The sequence below is a fragment of the Cynara cardunculus genome, assembly GCF_001531365.2.
Source record: "Cynara cardunculus var. scolymus isolate 2C chromosome LG 17, CcrdV1, whole genome shotgun sequence".
NCBI lineage: Eukaryota > Viridiplantae > Streptophyta > Magnoliopsida > Asterales > Asteraceae > Cynara > Cynara cardunculus.
Window position 1 is genome coordinate 2784183 of NC_037544.1, and position 19426 is coordinate 2803608.

At 36.8% G+C, this 19426-nt stretch overlaps 4 protein-coding genes across 4 annotated transcripts; 2 read left to right on the forward strand and 2 right to left on the reverse strand.

The window, feature by feature from the left end:
• The first annotated feature begins 227 nt into the window (after positions 1-227).
• On the forward strand, positions 228-2735 carry LOC112500458 (protein trichome birefringence-like 42). Its single transcript, XM_025103952.1, has 5 exons — positions 228-493; positions 755-926; positions 1010-1185; positions 2192-2350; positions 2431-2735. The coding sequence occupies exons 1-5, from the start codon at positions 228-230 to the stop codon at positions 2720-2722; spliced, it is 1065 nt and encodes a 354-aa protein (XP_024959720.1). The 3' UTR covers positions 2723-2735.
• An 11-nt stretch (positions 2736-2746) lies between these two features.
• LOC112500628 (50S ribosomal protein L13, chloroplastic) lies at positions 2747-5426 on the reverse strand. Its single transcript, XM_025104150.1, has 4 exons — positions 5053-5426; positions 3607-3792; positions 3158-3328; positions 2747-3040 (listed from the first exon to the last, which is right to left on the reverse strand). The coding sequence occupies exons 1-4, from the start codon at positions 5311-5313 to the stop codon at positions 2924-2926; spliced, it is 735 nt and encodes a 244-aa protein (XP_024959918.1). The 5' UTR covers positions 5314-5426; the 3' UTR covers positions 2747-2923.
• A 3799-nt stretch (positions 5427-9225) lies between these two features.
• Positions 9226-12734, forward strand: LOC112500734 (protein VTE6, chloroplastic). Its single transcript, XM_025104300.1, has 6 exons — positions 9226-9681; positions 10859-11112; positions 11220-11343; positions 11660-11764; positions 11849-12010; positions 12484-12734. Exons 1-5 carry the CDS (start codon positions 9253-9255, stop codon positions 11942-11944), a joined length of 1008 nt encoding a protein of 335 aa, XP_024960068.1. The 5' UTR covers positions 9226-9252; the 3' UTR covers positions 11945-12010; positions 12484-12734.
• Positions 12735-14173: 1439 nt separating this feature from the next.
• LOC112501108 (B-box zinc finger protein 22) lies at positions 14174-18186 on the reverse strand. Its single transcript, XM_025104763.1, has 3 exons — positions 17898-18186; positions 15631-16062; positions 14174-15019 (listed from the first exon to the last, which is right to left on the reverse strand). Exons 1-3 carry the CDS (start codon positions 18078-18080, stop codon positions 14729-14731), a joined length of 906 nt encoding a protein of 301 aa, XP_024960531.1. The 5' UTR covers positions 18081-18186; the 3' UTR covers positions 14174-14728.
• Between the last annotated feature and the right edge of the window lie 1240 nt (positions 18187-19426).

Consider the following 19426-nt stretch of genomic DNA (forward strand, 5'->3'; position numbering starts at 1 on the left):
TCAAAAAATTGTCCAATGACTTATTTAACATGTTTTGGAAAGTTCAAGGACTTATTTGTTTCAAAAAAAAGTTCAAAAACTTAATCATTCCAAACAAGAAAGTTCATTGGTTTTTATTTTACTTTTCCCTTAATTTTTTATAAATTGTTATATTTAGAAATATATATAAAAGCAATATTCACTGACACCGAAACAACAGTCTCCTCCGTCTCTCTGTTCTCTTCGTCATGTTCAAAACCACTCTCTGCTCTGCTCTCCTCTTTCTCCTCACCATTTTCAAACCTCAAGCTCACGTTCATGGAGTAGAAACGACACCGCCATCAAACGACTGTGATTTCTTCAAAGGAAGCTGGTTTATAGATCGCTCGTACCCGCTGTATAACGGATCCGGTTGTCCTTTCGTCAATCCAGGATTGAATTGCCAGAAAAACGGAAGAATCGATAAAAGGTACCTCAGCTTCAGATGGCAGCCTCATCGATGTCAACTCGCCAGGTCAGTCTTCATTTAAGTTTTCTGTTAAATCGCCATTGCAGGATGAATTCCAATTGCTGAGATCTGTTTCTAGTCGTACTGGTGCTATGTTCTTCACTCGAACACCAAATCGGACACAAATTTTTTTGATTTCAGAAACTATCAATTGATGTATCAAATCAACGAATCAAGTCGAACTTCCAAAACATGATGTAGAAATAAGAAAATCTGGTTAAATACGAAATGTGTAGTTGTGAAGTCGATTGCAATGGAAATCTGCAGGTTCAACGGCGAGGAGTTCTTACGGAGAAATAGGGGAAAGAAGATCATGTTCGTCGGAGACTCGTTGAGTTCGAATCAATGGCAATCGCTAGCATGCATGCTTTACCACACCGTTCCTCGCTCCAACCATATCTTCGTGAATCAAGGACCGCTTTCGAATCTTTCGTTTCCCGTAAGTTCCAGAATCAATGTTTGTTCAATTGGATTTGTGTAAATTGTTTTGCAAATTTGAAGTTTTAATTTGTGTTGATGAAGGAATATGGAGTTTCGGTTATGTACCTGAAAAACGGGTTTCTTGTAGATCTGGTGGTGGAGAAAAGGGGACGGATTCTGAAACTGGACTCCATTAGTAGATGCAGTAAATGGGAAGGAGTAGATGTTCTCATCTTCAACAGCTATCATTGGTGGACTCACAGTGGACGAAAAAAAACGTATGTTTTGATTTGCACCTAATTTACGAAATTAGATACAACTTGTTTTATGTGGGGGTTCTTGGAGACTTGCACATTTTTTTAGTAGGATCTGTTTACTAGACGTTTACTGCACTTACTAGCAATAGTCTCTCACCACTTATCTTATCCGGTTACATTCTCGGCTATTAAAATAGATTGTTGATTGTTATTAAAATAGATTGTTGATTGTTGGTAAGCATTTACTGGGTACGAGTCTTCTCTCTTGCTTACCAGATAAAATTTTTGGTCATTGTTACGCCTTTTACCGGGTAAGATTCTAGGTGGTTATGGTGGAGAGTAGGCATAAAGGCTCCATTGTGTTGGTAGGTGCTACCGGTAACAACATCAACCATTAAAATAGATTGTTTGTAATCGTCTTTTACCATTAAGAACTTACCCGGTAAGATTCTTGATGTTATATGTCTCTCACCGAGTAAGATATTCTTGATCGTTATCATGTTCACCTGGTTAGATAAGTGACACTCGTTAAGCACTTACCCGGTGAGCTTTTGGTAAATGCCCCTTGGTAGGTGACGACAAGGGTATTGAGAGGATGATGGAAAGTAGGCAAATACGCTCCTTGTGTTGGTAGCTTTTCCTGATAGGACCTAACTTTATTGCTTGTGTTTCTTACCTACATGATGAAGTTGCCATGTATATTCATTACTACTTGTATTACAAGTCTTGCCTGATTACACCGTCTGTTTGCACACCTTTAAAGTGTGCACACACCATTGAATCATTGTTCTACTTTTACATTGGCTTGTACACACCATTGTTTTATGCACAAGTTGGGGGTCCTCATGGAAACAACTTCTCGATCTATGGTTGGGGTAAGGTCTGCGTACATCCTCCAAACCCTACTTCAGAGTGGAATGTATTGGAGTCGTTTGATTTCATTTGATTTGGTTTGGTTTGGTTTTATTTTACGCAATAATTCCTTGAAGGGTTCCTATTCCTACATATGATTTGGTTTTGGCTGCAGATGGGACTATTATCAAGTTGGTGAAGAGATATTCAGAGACATGGAGCGCATGGATGCTTACAAGATCGCGTTGACAACTTGGGCTAAATGGGTCGATTCGTACGTAGATCCTAAGAAGACCCGAGTCTTTTTCCAAGGGATTTCAGCCGTTCACGACCTGTAAGCTACAGTACTGATATCCAAATGAATCGCGTCTTGTGCTTTTGGTTCTAACTGTGGATTCACTTTATGTGATTTAGAGGCCAAGATTGGAACGAACCTACTGTCCGGAACTGTGAAGGCCAAACTCTACCTATCCGGGGACTTCATTATCCCGGGAAGAGATACCCAGGAGAACAAGTGGTGAAAGACGTGTTGGCGAAAATGAAAAATCCCGCTTATTTGTTGGATATAACACTCCTTACCCAGTTAAGAAAAGATGGTCACCCATCCAAATATGGCGATGAAGGCGTAGACTGCAGCCACTGGTGCCTCGCTGGAGTTCCCGATACTTGGAATCAAATTTTGTACAATATCCTGCTCAGGAGTTAGAATTTTTGCACATGAGAAGGTAAGTTCAAACTTCGAATGAATCATTTAATTAGCAAAAACAACTGGATTATGTTCGTTTTTCATCCTTCCTACTACACCATGGAATTAAAAAAACAGAAGAATTTCGAAGAACATGAAACCGTAAATCCAGAAAGGGATAAGGAGACATGTTTACAAAGATTAAAGATTTGTGGAATGAGCCTAGGTCTGTCTCTGTATCCTCTTGTCTCTTATGGGCAAATCCATGGGCATTTGAGCTTGGTGTGGATGGTCAGGTCCCACGTACACCTTAAGATGTGTAAACAGATCTCTTCCAAGCTGCACCAAAAAAAAACACAAAAATGGATGAATTTATTGAGAATAGATGAGGGGTTTGGATGCCTGAATTGAACACTGAATCAAGTAAGAAACTTTATTAAGGAAATGTGAACTCACCCTTCCTTTAGGAAGCATCCCACGGACTGCATGCTCGATAATCCTTTCAGGAATCCTTTGCTGAAGCTGATCAAAAGTTTCCACTGTCATCCCACCTGGTCTTCCTGAATGCCTCCTGTACAGTTTTTGAGACCTCTTTTTGCCCGAAACGGCAACTTTCTCAGCATTTACCTATATTTTATCAACATCAAAACGACGTTATGCAAAAAGTTGCTCAAAACAAATTACTATAGGTGCGCTTTCCAGCTAGTGAAGCTATACAAACCACACGAACCCAATATATATCCCACTCGAAAGTGGGGTCTGGGAGAGGTAGAATGTACGTAAACCACCAGGATCGAGAGGCTGTTTCCATGAAGACCCCGGGCTTGTGCATGAAACAAATGTGTGTGCAAGCAGCCAATAACGATTCAACGGTTTACAAGCAGACAATGTCATGTAATGCATACCACAATCACAAATGCTCCCATGTCTACACTAGGTGTATAAGTAGGCAGATTCTTCCCACGTATGTGAATGGCTATAGTTGATGCCAGCCTTCCTAGTATTTTATCAGTCGCATCAACAACATACCATGTCTTTGCCGTGTTGACGTGATCTTCGGCTTTAGGGTACCAAGTCTTGTTCCATACGTCCTGGCAACAAAAGAAACAAATAATGTCTTTTTTAAAAAAACAAGAATGTTTTAAGACGTTGCATATTTAATCAGCAGTTATATATCTGTGAGAATATATGGAATCTAATTAAATTACTCTCCAGAAGAGAAAGTGTCAAGTCGAAACCGCTATGAGACTCTAACAATATCTTTACAACGTAGAAGTCTCCACTGACCTAAAACTTCTGTTGGAATATATGAGTCTAGAAGGTAGGCTGAATGACCTCAACAGACCTCACCTGCATAAATAGCCCCAATTTTGAGGCATAAATTCAAGCAAAAAGGTTGATTACTGGCAACTTCAAGCATCCCCACATGAAACCCGACCCCTTAAACCACATGTGAGAAGGCATTTTAGAGTTGACTCAAAGGCTGAGGCTAGGTTAGCTGAGGGGTAACCTGTTGTGTATTTGAGCAAAGTGCTCCACCCCTTTGCCAACCAAGCCCAATGTTGACCCATAAATTCATTATGGTTTATGCAATGAAGGGAATTCTTGTGGGCTTCCATCTCAAAACCCCCAAACCTTCACATTTCCTATTTCGTAAATAAGAACTTGTCCAGTTTCAAGCAACGATGAAGGCCGATCTATGAACACCATACTTCATAACAATATGAAAGCACATGATACCTATACTTAGGGGCCGTTTACCAAATGCTGAGTAAACGCTTACCAAATCACATTACATTATCGGATGAATATGGTAAGGACCAAGAATCTTATCCGGTAAGAGCAAGACAAGGACCAAGAGACTTACCTGGTAAGAGGGCAACGACTCTTACATGGTAAGTGCTTACCGGGTAAATTGTTCCATACGATCTTGTTTTGATGGACTAAAATCTTACTCGGTAAGTAAATGATAGTGTTAATTTTTGCCGGTAAGCACTTACCGGTATCGGCCCCTAAATCTCAAATCTGAATTCAACTCACAACTTTCAATCCATGTTTTGATAAACAATCGATTTCGATTGCTACAATTTTCATGGAATGGAGTGTTAATTCGATGTTTTTTTTACACTTCTTGTTTCAAATCCATCTCTAGGATTTAACCTAAATCGCCCAACGAAGATCGTTATAAGGCACAATTCTGTAGAGTAATCGTTGCACAAACTGTGCTAAACAAATGTTAACACAATTAACAGCAACAAATCAAGCATGTAACAGAGAAACACTCCAGAATTCGTTCCAATTTCGAATTCGAACGAAGACGAAGATAGAAGAACAGGATTAAAAAGGCGTACCGGTCCTGTGAAATCGGAATCGGTAAACATCCACCGCTGCTCAACCGGTGCGAATGCTCGTTGTTGAACTTTCTGGTCTTCGCAACGAATCTGGAAGTTCCGATTGGTTCGAGCTCCGACGATGTTCTTCGGAGAGGAGGCTGAGGCTGCCATTGTTGAGAACCCAAACAGAACTGGAGACCTGTTGTTGTTGTTGTTGTTTAAGGAAGACGGTGATGATGCGAACATCACAGACGATGAGGTCGCGTACGCCATCGCCATTTGGTGTTGGTTTTCTTCAGCCGGTAACCGCCGTCGTTGATGTTCCTTGTTCAGGGAAGGAGGATAAGGTTTTCGCGCAGGGGAAGTCCAGTTGATGCTGAAAATGCCTTTTATCAGAGTGAGTAAAATATTTTCAAATCTACCCCTGTTCTATTTGTTATTGACACAAAACCCCCCTAATGTTTAGTTTGTCCAAATTCATGAATTATCAAATATGAAACGGTCAAAAGATAGCACTAGTACATTGTGCATATGCGATTTCCCAATAATTAGACTTTCAATGCTTTAAAAAAAAATGACGCGACTTTCTATGCGACTTAGGTTGTTGGAAAGTTACATGGTTTCCTGGATCTGATGTACAAGATCAGTGTTTGTTGTGAGTTTTTGGGCTACTTAACCTGTCAGAAAAGTTTCCAAGTCACTTTTTGGAAGTTTATGATCGTTTTTTACAGGGTTTTTTCAAGTTTTTCTGATTTCTGGGTTCTTATCCACGGCCAGTTACATACATAAACCTATATATATTTGTAATCATTTCATTATTTAAACTACTTAATCCTCTCCTTTCTTTTCATGCAAAATCTGCTGAAATTGTTCATGTGAGATATATTCTGTTGTTGAATATATCTCATTTGATTAGGCAATCATGATGTATCTTAGCCTATAATCTAAACAACGTTGATAGTGGGGACTAATAATATCCTAAGAACAGTGAATTTCACGTCTTAATTATTGATTTGCTGCAACTATTTCTCCTTATATTACCCTACATCTTTCTAACACATTTTTAGTTAGCGAAATTGTTAATTATCATGCATTGCTAATCTCGGTACCTCGTCACATTTAAACTCCTAAATGAAAAATTAAGAACGTTTGCCATACGGGAAATCTTATGTCGTCTAAAGTTTGGCTCGATAATTAGACCGAGACATCAAACAAAACGGACCTAAGTGGGAGAAAAATGCAATTTTCCCCCTTAAAAATAGAAGGAACATATATCAAGGAGATAGTCAGGAACTCAGGATATGTAAATTACTTGTATAATATTAAAATCTTAAAACTTTCTACAATTCTTTCAAATGACTATCTCACTCTCTCTGGTATCCATGTACTGAATGTACCCTAAATGAACCAACATCGTCCTGCTAAATATAACCCCCAGCATTTCAGCATGACACATCGACGTCGACCTTCCTCTTTTTACATTTGAAACACACGAATGACCCCAATTTACCCTAAAAAATAGCTCATTTGAAAACACTTGTTAAGAAATAGCAGACTAATAGACCGCTAGAGTTGCAAAATGCATAAAAAAACTGTAACAAAACTTATCTTAATTCCTATTTAATGTAATGGTGATTTTTCATTCTCAATTGGCATAAAAAACATTAAATCATTCAATATTGTACCCATTTACCCGATATGGGTTTTACGGTACATAGCATAATCTATAAGCATTTGTTATGTTAAGTGAGAAAAAACCAATTTATTGTTACACAAAATATAAAGTCAAAACTCGTTATATTTTGATGTTTTTAGACATTTGGTTAACTGACTGACTTCGAAATCTCAAACTTATATTAAAGTAAATCGATTTTTTCTGGTCCTAGTAATCAAACATAAGATATTTATAAGAAAGCCAGTTCGGTTAATCCATAAATCAGTTTGATTTTTTTAATTTCGGTAATTACCCTAATTGATGAGTTAACATGACCATTTCTGACTATTTCCAACTCAACCGTTAAGAACATTCTTTAAATATCATAATAATAATAATAATAATAATAATAATAATAATAATAATAATAATAATAATAATAATAATAATAATAATAATAATAATAATAATAAAATCATATGTGTATTTATAAAAAATTAATATTATATATATACAATTATAAAAACTTTAATACTATATTAATATATCATTTGCAAGAGACCAACTTTATTGAACTCTAAATATAAAAATCAACTTAAAACTTCTATAATTTTTAGTGATAGATTAGAAATAAAAACACTTTCATTTCTATGTTTTTAGCGTTGGGTTGGGTTCACATGAGACCGACTTGTTTTTGTAAGACCATTTTTTTACACTTTAAACTTCACAGTAAAATGCTGTAAAAGTAAAAGAAAAGAAAGTCGAACCTTCACAGCAAAAGTTCTATAAAAGTTACATTCACAACATTTTGCTATAAAGTTTTAAGGATAAAAAAAGTGATCTTACGAAAACAAACTGTTGTTAGCCATCAATTACTACATGTTTTTTTTTATTAACCTGGATATCTAACCCGCTGTTCGAGCCGACTAATCACAGGACGACCATCTGCTTTGCAGATAGCCTGGAGTCACCGCATTTAAACCTTCGTGGCCACATTTTTTTTTATTCCTCCTTGTATTTGAACCAGGGATTCCCTGGTATTTTTGACCTTTGGAGTCAAACTCAAACCAATTAGATATCACCGTTGTGATTACATGTTTCAACCAAGAACTAATCTCAAATATTTTAATCTAAATGTCCCAACTACCCCTATTATTTCCCTTACCACCTTGTAGAACAACAAATTTGCATAACACCCCCTCATAAATCATGGTACATATGGTGCATATTTAAGTTTTCAAATGTTCAAATATTAATTACAATCCTATTTTTATTGAATTTTAAGTAAATTGAAGCATACTTTATGTTCTTGCTTTATATAAAAAAAATGATGAAATGCATCTGATTTCTTTTTAGAAATTATCTGTCATCAAATGGACATTTCAGTAAACTTTCACTGACTCTACAAAGATTTTAATCGTATTCTGAATACACAGTTCGTCAAAAGCTCAATCAAAAGTTATGAATAGCATTTTAAATAAACCGATTCGTAATGTCCTTATTTTCTCTCCCAAAATAAGTGTTCCCAGTAGAATGTCAGTCTTTGACATATATAATTACTACATTTTTAGTTAACCAAATGACAATTTTACCCTTATTTAATATATATATACCCTGTCAACTTTTAAATATTTTTGCATTAATTATTGATAGATTTGAAAATGAACTTGCCTATTTTTTAAACCTCATACTTATTTTAGAACAAACATAAATAGAAATTTGTAACACTTATTCTGGAATGAAGAGAGTATTTATTAGTAACGATCATACCGATTAGGGATGCTCATGGATTGGGTTGATCAGGTTGAAGACATTTAAACAACCCAACCAATATTTGAAGTTTGAAAAATCTCAACTCAGTCCAACCCAAAACCATATAGGTTAGTCAGGTTGATACTTTGGTACATTGAAATATTCTATTGACCTTTAATACAGTGTTTTTCTACTTATAATTTCTTTTTCATCATCGATCATTTGATACAACATATCCATACTTCTTAAATCCTAAGTATATCACATTCTACTATTTTTTCAATTTACATATATATGTTCACATTTAGTGAACACGTATACTAAAGAGTTACATAGAGATGGAGAAGAGATTGAAAATATGTACATAAAGAGGGTACATGACGGTTAATTGTCTAATATACATATTAATATAAACTTAACAATCATATTAAATCCAAAATATAAAAGGATAACGGGTTCATCGGATTAGGTTCAAATGACCGTAACTCAATTCCAACTTAGTACCTACGTTTCAAAGATTTTAGAACTTGGTTGAATATCGAGTTGCTTCAGGTTGGATCATTGCTCTTTGGGTTGTCCAGAGACCAGAGCATCCAAATCATACCAATATATAAGTGTATGGATTTATAAGTAACATTTTGAAGTTAGTAGACCATTCTTGTAATTACATCAAAGTTTATGGGTCAAAATGAAACTTCAATCTCGTAGTCGTAACCTCGTAGGCTCGTAGCTTTCTTTCAAAGATTTTGGCAATTGCGACTCGTCACACATCCCGTTGCTTCCCAACGACGGAATCGAACCCCATAAAAAGAATGGCAACGACTCCATTGACAACCATTCCCATAACCCTCTCTTCACTCACCCTCCGCCGTCGCCGGTGTACCAATTTCTCATCGTTTTTCCGACCGGCAAAGAAACCCCTAATTTGCACCTTCACCTCCAATCTCGTCAAAGCTTCAGCAATGGAGTCGTCGTTTTCTTCGACAAGAGTCCAATCGAGCGGCGGTTCTAGTGTTCCTGATCTAGGCCTTGTTCAACGTGCGATTCAATTGGCTCAATTATCACCACCTACATGGCAATCTGCTATTTTCAGTAACCTTGTGATTTTTCTTCTGGGATCGCCGATTCTAGTCACCGGATTGTCGCTCTCCGGCATTGGCGCCGCCTTCTTGCTCGGTACTCTCACTTGGCGTGGGTTTGGACCATCTGGGTTTCTTCTCGTCGCGACTTACTTCATCATTGTAAGTTAATTTCGATCAAAATCCCCCAATTTTGTGTTTCTGATACGATCTCTCCCCAATTGAAATCAAATGTAGCACTTATTGAATTCTGATTTCTTGTCGATTTTGACACAAAATTAAAGCTAATAACATCCTTCCATCAATAGTTGTTCATCTTGAGGTTTACAAGTAGTTTGTTTGATCATAAAGGTGTAAGATCCCATGTTCGTTTGGGAATGAAAGTTGCCTTTCTCTCACCGAGTCTTGATAAAGCGGACAATATCTGGTACAGTTAGCTTGATATGTTATAAATAGCATCAAACCGGGAACCGGATTAGTGTGTCAGCGAGGACGCTTTGCTCCAAAGGGGTGGATTGTAAGATCCCGTTGGGAAGGGGAACGAAAGTTGCCTCGTAAGGGACGGCATACCTCCTCTGTCAGACAAGTTTTAAATACCGTTAGTCCAGGTACGAACAAAAGAGACAATATCAAGTACGGTTAAAGTGGGATGTTACAAAAGTTCAAACCTTTTATCTCTAGGTTTCAATTCCAAGAACCATATTACCCTTGAATTTATGGGATCAATGGAGAATCCTTTTAGATTTGTTTGGTAATTGCTGAATGGTTGGGTGCAGAATGATTAAGAGTCTCTCATGATATAATGCAAAATAAAATGTAATTGTTTGGTAATTGTGTACAATGAAATTAGGGCTTTTAATGATTAATGGAGATCCAGGATACAAAATCATTCAGAGGGTTTTAGAATCATTAAGAGACAGTCTTTTTTGCCAAACAAGATTCACTTCTTAATGATTCAGAGGTTGCCTCTTAATGAAACTATTAAGAGGTAAACAAACAACCCCCTTAGCCTCTTTATAGGGTGTTCATCCAAACTTCACAAACCGTCCACAATGCACCCCAAAGGACGGGTTAGAACATCCGCGGTGCGGTTTGCTGTTTGATACGGGAAATTTCTTGAACAATTTCCCTCGGTTTTGATACGGGAACATAACATAATCCATGTTTTTGCTCTCATTCAGAGTGCTTTTTGGATTATCCAAAAGTAAACTTCATGAATCCTTTCGTTAAGGGTCGAAATATTGCTTTCGGAAAGTGGGTTTTATCCGTTCCAAGTTTGATTCGATCGATACATCACAAATCGAGATTTCTAACAAGAAGTTGATCTTAAATATTATAGGGTACAGCAGTTACCAAGGTAAAAATGGCTCAAAAGGAAGCTCAAGGTGTTGCGGAGAAGCGAAAAGGTAGAAGAGGACCCGGGAGTGTGATAGGTTCAAGCGCCGCTGGTTGTGTCTGTGCGTTGCTTTCAATCTACGGAGTCGGTGGCAAACCATTTTCTCGGCTTTGGGAACTTGGGTTCGTCGCTAGTTTTTGCACCAAGTTGAGTGATACCGTCTCTAGTGAGATAGGGAAGGCGTATGGCAAAACAACGTAAGTAATTCTAGTTTTATCTGTATTATTCTGCAAGGATGTCCACCTCCTTATCTGCTAGGCAAGTACAACAACTACATTATTGTTTTGATGTTTTTGTGACGTAGATATCTAGTAACAACATTTAAGGTTGTTCCAAGGGGAACAGAAGGGGCGGTTAGTGTCGAAGGGACACTTGCCGGGTTTCTAGCCTCGATTCTTCTTGCCTCCGTTGCTTGTCTTTTGGGCGAGGTACGATGTTCCATCTTCACATCTTCCGATTCCGTACGTGGCTTTAAAAATCTTTTGAGGCATATGCCTCAGGCGGCCTCGAGGCCCGATTCAACCTTTTAAAACATTGGTTACAAAAGGCACTTTTTTTTTTTTTTTTTGTTATCCGTTGCTGTTTTTAGATAAACCAAACGAGCTCATTCTAAGGTGGGGTCTGGAGGGTAAGATGTACGTAAACTTGACATCTGCTCCGAATGGGAGTTGTCAGATTGTTGTTTTTAGATGGGATTACGGGTTTTAACTATTGGGTATGATGTATTACTTTTCGAGATACCAGATCAAGGTTGCTGAAGCTGTCATCTGCGTGTTGGCTTCACAAATCGCGAATGTTGGTGAGAGCGTTATAGGGGCGGCGCTCCAAGAGAAGGAAGGATTCAAATGGGTGCGTTAAATCTTGATTTTTTTTCTCGAAGGACGTGATTTTTTACGAATCGAATCTGATCTAATCGTGGTGTTGCATTTGCAGCTCAACAACGATGCGGTGAATGTGATCAATATATCTCTTGGAAGCATGCTTGCCATCTTGATCCAGCAAGTTGTACTCCAAAACTGGATTACATGAGAAATCCTGCACTTTGATATCTCTAAGTTTGCAAACTAATCGGATCGGATTTCTTCATTTCGTGAGGTAATTCCGTGCTGCAAGTTCTTTGGGGGCTTTTGATCTGCAGAATGTTGGAATGGAATATGTCAAAGGAATTGGAATACAGAAGAAATTAAAATGAAAATATCAGGATTGCCCATGAATGGAATGAAAGAAAATATGTCACGGATTGGAATACGTTTGTTTGGTTCACTGAGAAAATGAAACGAAATGATGAAAAAAATGACCAAAATGCCCTTTCGTTGAATTTGTTTTTTATTTATTTTCTAAAAAAAACATAAATAATAATAATTTAAGAAACTTGGTTCGACGGGGTTAGTTTTGTCATTTTAAGAAAGAATGGTTGGAATGGAATTCAATGGAGCCATGGTTGGCGGAATGTATGGAATTCAGTTCCATTTCATTCAAACGTCGGAATAGAATTCAGTTAATGGAATCGACCATTTCAACTCCATCAAACCGTTTGGGCTAATATATTTCATTTTTTTTATGAACAGGTTGGTTCAAGTAGTCGTTTTTTCATGGTGGGATTTTTATTTAAAAGGAAAGGTGGCTTTAGACTCGGTTCGAAGGCTGCTGCGAATTCATATTGATTTCGGTTACGCCTTCAAAATGGCAGCCGATGCCCTCGTGACGGTCTCTCGGTGTTTCTCAAGATGATCAACCAACTATGGAATCTGTTTCTCTTACTATTACAACTCTGTTTATGTTACTATGTAATTAAAATTGATTGGTTTATTCCGTCGCCATTTTGTACTCATTTTAAGGAGTTAGAGGGTGTTCACTTAGGACTTAATAAGCTTAATGGGTTAAAGAGCTTATTTACTCAGCAAAAATGTGATATTTACTTGGAACTTGTTTGCACAGATATGGGCTTATTCGCTCGGCCAAATTGTGATATTTACGTGGGACTTATTCGCACAGATATGTGCTTATTCGCACATATATGAAAAGATTGTTGTCCACGTTCAGCCAAAAATTGACATGCCTACCTATTTAATAAAACAAGCCTTCCTTCCATAAATATGAAGATACCATCTCAGATCAAGAAACATGAAGAACCAATCTCACACCAAGAAACAAGATCAAAAACTCAAATCGCCCTTGAAGTTCTACAGATTCAAAAGAAAAATAAGAACCCATCTCATATTGCAGATTTTTTTTTAAGTTTCTAAGGTTCGTTTTTTATTTTATTTCTCGATTTCATTTACGATTTCATCCCAGATTTTATTTGAGGTTTCTAATCATTTATGTTCTCTGATCCAGATTTCATTTTCGCTTTCATTTTCAATTTCAAATTCAATATCCTCCTCATAGATTGTTTATTGAATGTTTATGGTTTAGATTGTTCCTAATCTCACAGGTTTTTTTTTGTTGAAGCCTATCTGATAAACTGAAGGGTAAAACAATAATTTCTATCGTTCAAACGGTTGATTCAGTAAAAAAAGTAAATAACAGATTTTTATCTAAACAAACAAATTTATCCATACATAACTTAATGGAAAATTTGGTAAACAACCCCAAACATGCTCAAGAAAAATGTTACGAGACTTCAAACAAGCCATACAGGCAACATTAAGGGGCTGTTTACCAAACACTTACTTGGTAAGTGCTTACGGGTAAAATTTAACACTATTATTTACGTACTGGGTAAGATTTTAGTCGACTAAAACGACATCCTATGCAACAATTTACCTTGTAAGCGCTTACCGTGGTAAGAGTCATCGCCCCTCACTTACCAGGTAAGATTCATGGTCCTTGTCTCGCTCTTACCGGGTAAGTTTTTTGGTCCTTACCATATTTATCCGGTAAGGTTAACATGACTTGGTAAGCAGTTACTCGGGTAAGTGTTTGGTAAACAGCCACTAAGGGCTCCTTTACCAAATGTTTACCCAGATATAAACACTTACCAAGTCACCTTATCGGATTAATATGACAAGAACCAAGAATCTTACCCGTAAGAGGGAAGGTAAAGACCGAGAGTCTTACCTAATAAGTGAGGACGACGACTCTTACCACAATTAGCGCTTACCGAGTAAATTGTTACTTACGATACCGTTTTGGTGGACTAAAATCTTACCCAATAAGTAAGTGATAGTGTTAAAATTTTGCTAGTAAGCATTTACCCGGGTAAGCGCTCGGTAAATGGCACCTAAACGTTGCCAACCACATAGACAACTCGTAATATAAATAACAGTGATACAACATATATTATTCCAAGAACTGCTACTATATTTTTACCATTTTTATAAGTCGCACAACATTTCCTTACTCCTTGCTCCACAAGGACAACCCACCCTCCCCATCCTTCCCATCCATCCGATTACACCACAAAGTTAACTTAAATAACGAAAAAGACAAATCCCGACTCACAACACACTACACTTCCTCCACCTGAGGAATACCCGATACATACGTAAAATTACACGCACTCGAAAGGTGGCATTGAGATTTGGGAGTGCCTCCATCTTTTCAAACTAACCCCTAGGATAGATGTCTAGACTTGGAAGATGCACCTAAGGTTACAACACTGAAAGGACCATCGCGTCCAACCGACACGAGGCATTAGAAGAGAAGTGGGTTATTTTAGCTAAATGGCCTACGGAAAAGTGCTTTTTAAATCCAAGACCTTCTGACAAGTTTCTAGGCATTCTTCTGTTAAGCATGTGATATTCTCAAACTTGTCGGAAGGTCATGATTTTAAAAAAACCTATCAGAAGGACATTTAACCAGTGGACCCTGTTACAAGTGTCGTCTCCTCTTTAAGGTACCTGTATTTTGTTGAGAACCGTAGAAATTTGGCACCGGTAAGTAGCATACATCTGGGACAAAAGCAGCAGAATCGATTTGGTGTTGATGATGAGGGAGATCTTTTGGCCAGCACAGTCCTGAAGCAGTAGGTGGGGAAGAGATCTGTGGGACAGCCCAAGAAGAGTCAGGGACCTGACCCAAGCAATCTTCACCATCAAGTTCCACCTCCATGTCTCTTAGAATCGGGGAACCATCTGATTCTCCGAACTTGCCACTATCAGCCTACAGATCATTCAATCATAGCATCAAAAGTTAAAACTAACTGCTCTAGTATTACAATTAGATATCACAAAAACAGCATAGAAAGAAAAAACTGAGTAAGCTGCATCTTCAAAGTAAGGCATCATCACCGACTTGGCACAAGTACAGAATGCGTAAGTGATCCCATGCACCAAACTACACTAGGTTATGTATTCATCAACATATGGAATAACATCATAAGCAGGAAATTGGAAAGATGGCGTGTATGAAAATATAGAAGTTGAAGAACTTAAAAGTGGTTTTAATATCAGACGCTCTCAACATCCTGTTCTAGGTTAAGTTGAAACAAGATCAGATTACATCTGTTACTTTTTCGGTTAGTAAACCAACAATCACCTTGATGCTATTAACAGCATCCAAATTGGTCATTAACGGCTGAGAAGACTCGAGCAAATTATATACCAATGAAGTGAGACCACAAGGAGAATGCGTCCCAGTCGCAAAACAACAAACAGCACAATTGAGTTAACAGAACCAATTTTCCAGAACCTTCTCCTATTATATTGAATTAATATCAATTTCTCGTGAATTGGTTGTATCACGTGTAATTTTTTAAAAAGAACATGTGTTACCTTAGATGAACCGTTGTCTATGTAGTTATAACTCTGACTGAAATCTGACAGTCCAAGGAAGTCATCAAACTGCCATTGTTGAATACTTTCAGCAGAAGAACCTCCAGCAAAAGGCATCTTAGGAAAGAGAAAATCAACAGTTCCAGCAGCTTGGACAGGCATAACTTTGTTGAATTGACTTGTTGCTGACATTGGAACGCTCCTTCCTTGCAGAGATTGTAATTTTTCTGCTTCTGGTATCTTATCACAGGAGTGTGATTTTCCCGTAGACGATGACACACCGGGGTCAGCAGCTTCAAGCCCTACTTTCACTCCTGTAAGTAGAAACCTCTGATGTGATGAAACTAAACTATTGACTGTATGTATGGCAACATCACATTTTCTGCAGAATAAAGCCCTGTCTTCCAGACAAAAGAAGTAGCCAACTGCTTCCTGTATATTTGGATAATTGTTTAGACACCAGCCAGAGAATATGACAGCATATTATCATACGTTTGACAACTACTATCAACAGATGAGACCTTCATGCTGCTACAATCACATACACTTGGCACAATTGAACAAGTTGCATACCCAAGGTTCACAAAAATAAGATTTGGGCATATTCGTGATTGAATAACTAACCATTGTTGTTTCTTTTCCCAAGATTTATGCAAGTTACCAACACTAGATGTAGCCATGTAAATAAACAGTTTAGATCAAACATCAAGAAAGTACAAGTAGAGAAAAGACTAAGCAACCAACCAAATCCAGATGCATGGTATATGCTATGGGGATGTTTCTTTATTTTTGTATTTTCATGCCAGATCGAGATACAAAATAGGGAGATTTTTCTTTGTTCTTATATTTTGATCCTGAACTTTCTGCAGGAAGGGTTTACCACTAGCACAATACAAACCACCTAACATGTTCTGAAAATCTACAACCAATTTAATACCAGTCTGCATTGACTGTGTTCATTTTCATATTGGTGGTGCTACCACGAATTTCTGATATTCTGGTTCCCATTTTCAAACACTAAGTAAACACGGCAGGCCTCTTCTAGCTTCTCAACTTTGATTGCTATCATAGATTAGTGTGAGAACATACATGTTAACCCTGTCATCCTTCTCTCTGTCTCATACTTGTTTTATATTCATTCCTGAAATACCCTAAACATTGATCCCAGGATTTCACAGGCTCGCTGTCCAGAACTACAATAAACAACCGTAAATTACCCATGAAAATTTCAGGTATTTTGACCTCACTGTCACTGCACATCAAAACTAAATGTTGATTATGGGCAAAGTAATCATAAATGGGGAATGAATACACCAAAGAGAAAATTAATTAGAACTGGTGACATATATCGTCGTAGTTCATACTGAATGATACTCCTCCCCATAAATTGGAAACTTGATTCTGCCAGAGTGCTTAAATACAGGAGAAATATCTTAAACCAAGTATAGATTCTCATTTTGAAGAAAATACATATGGACCAAACCAAACTTCACCGGTGCCACAAAAGGGTAGAGGTCCAAACCTCATAGGTACACTGATGGCACAGATATGCCATATCTCATTCTAGCTTATAAGCTCTAAAAAATATTGCTAGCATTCATTTGAAAAAAACACCAGAGGCTTGGCACTTATATTGCTACTCGATGGCATAACCCTGCTCATGAGCAATACATAAATGTCAGATAAACTCATGACAGCGAACCGTAACCATTTATCATGCAGAGTGGGGCAAAACTGCTACAATTTTGACAGGGAATTGGCACTATCTAATCTGATAAGATTTAAAGAGAAATATCTCCAGTTACGATAAGTCATAGAAAGTGTACTAGAATCATTTGCTATTCAGAAGAAATCAATTAGTTCAGCACTGAATTTAAAACTCGGTCGGTGGCCCCAATGATCCATCTATCTTCCTAATTTCCAAACGAATTCATTATTAATAACTTGCTTCTAAACATATCATAGCTCGTTGATATATAGTTACGGAAAATCATAATTACTAGCATCGTTTGCTATTCAAAAGAAATTAATTAATCAACTAGTGATTTCAAAATTCAGTCACCTAGCCACAAACATCCTCAGAGGAATTCATTAGTAACTTAATTCATAAACATGTCATATCTTGTTAACATAGTCATATATCATGTGTTGTACATAACTCACAAAAAATCATTCAAAAACACAAAATTCAAATACTCGATCAAAATCCTCGAGTAAAACGAAACACATGAAAATTAGAGAAATACGTAATCAAAATCCAAATATACCTGACAAATATCACACTTTGGCATTTGAGTATTAGAAGTAGAAAGAGGAACCCTCTGATGCTTACTGGCGAGCTTGTTAGCAGCATGTACCTTCTCATCACAAGTCCAACACAACGCCGCCTCATCGGCGCAACACAACACCGTAGCCTCCGCCGCCTCACAGACGTTACACTGAATCTTCATCCTTGAAATCAATCAGAAAATTCGCAGATCTTATCCTTTCTCTCTCTAGAAATTGAGATCTAGAGGAAGAAGGATATAGGGTTTAAGCAGTAAATGGGCCAAAAGGAGGAAGGGGTGGCAAGTGGGGGTTTTAAGAGAACATGTACTGATTCGTAATAGAAAAGAATTATTAAAGTCCATTTTTCTTATTTATACATTTATTTATTTTATTTAAGTAATAAATTATAAAAAATAGATGATATTTTTTGTTGCATGCAGCAGATAAACACGTGACGGTTGTACCGTGTGTGTGAGTAATGAGGAGACCGCTTTAGCTGGCTTTTACCAATCAAATTAATGCACGTCACCATATTAACTCAATTTTGTTTTGAAAATACTACTTTACACTCTCCTTTGGACTTGAAATCACATGATTTTTCATCTTTTGAAATTTCACGGTAAAATGAGGTGAACGATAATTTTTATAGTGTTTTTTTTGTAAAAGTTTGACTTTTTTTAACTTTTAAAGTTTTTTTAATATGAAGTTTTAAGTGTAAAAAATGGTCTTATAGATCTCACAAAAACATGTTAGATAAAAACCATAATTTCTAAACAACAAGATAAAAATCGTAATTTTTAACAAACCAAAAAGGTAAAAAAACATAACTTATTCTTTATTATACTAATTACATACTCCCTTCATCCCAAAGTAAATGTGGATAATGAAAATTGCACGATTTTAAAAATATTTAATTGTTACATTTTTTTAATAATAAAAGGATAATTTTACCTTTAATTATAGAGAGATATTTTCTTCGTTACATAATTAAGTGTAGAATGGAAAAGTAGACATTTATTTTTGAAAATATACATTTATTTAAGAACAAATTAAAATAGTAATGTAGACACTTACTTTGAAACTGGAAAATAGTTATTCTCAAATTTGAGAAGAAAGTTTTGAGAGAAAACTTGTCATTATTTTCGTTCTCTTTTTTTTCTTTTCTTTTTTCTCCTAAAAGATTTTCAAGAACACGAGTTATGTTTTTAACTTTCCTTCCATTTCCTTCTGGTTTTGGAGTTTCCACTTTCACTTTAATTCTTGTCCTTTTTCGTTTTTCTATAATTGTTTATTACTTGGGTTGTTGGGAAACTATGAGGCCAATTTCCCAACAACGATTCCGTGAATGACACGTAGGATTTATTAATTAAAAATTACGCGGGTGTAAGTATCTGTACTATATTATAAAGCATATGACAAAAACTCTTAAAAACCAATTTTTATACGTAAAGTACTGTTTATTAATGCATATTACTTAAAACTCAAGATTACAAATAGATTGTGCGTACATACAACTTATTAAAGCTCC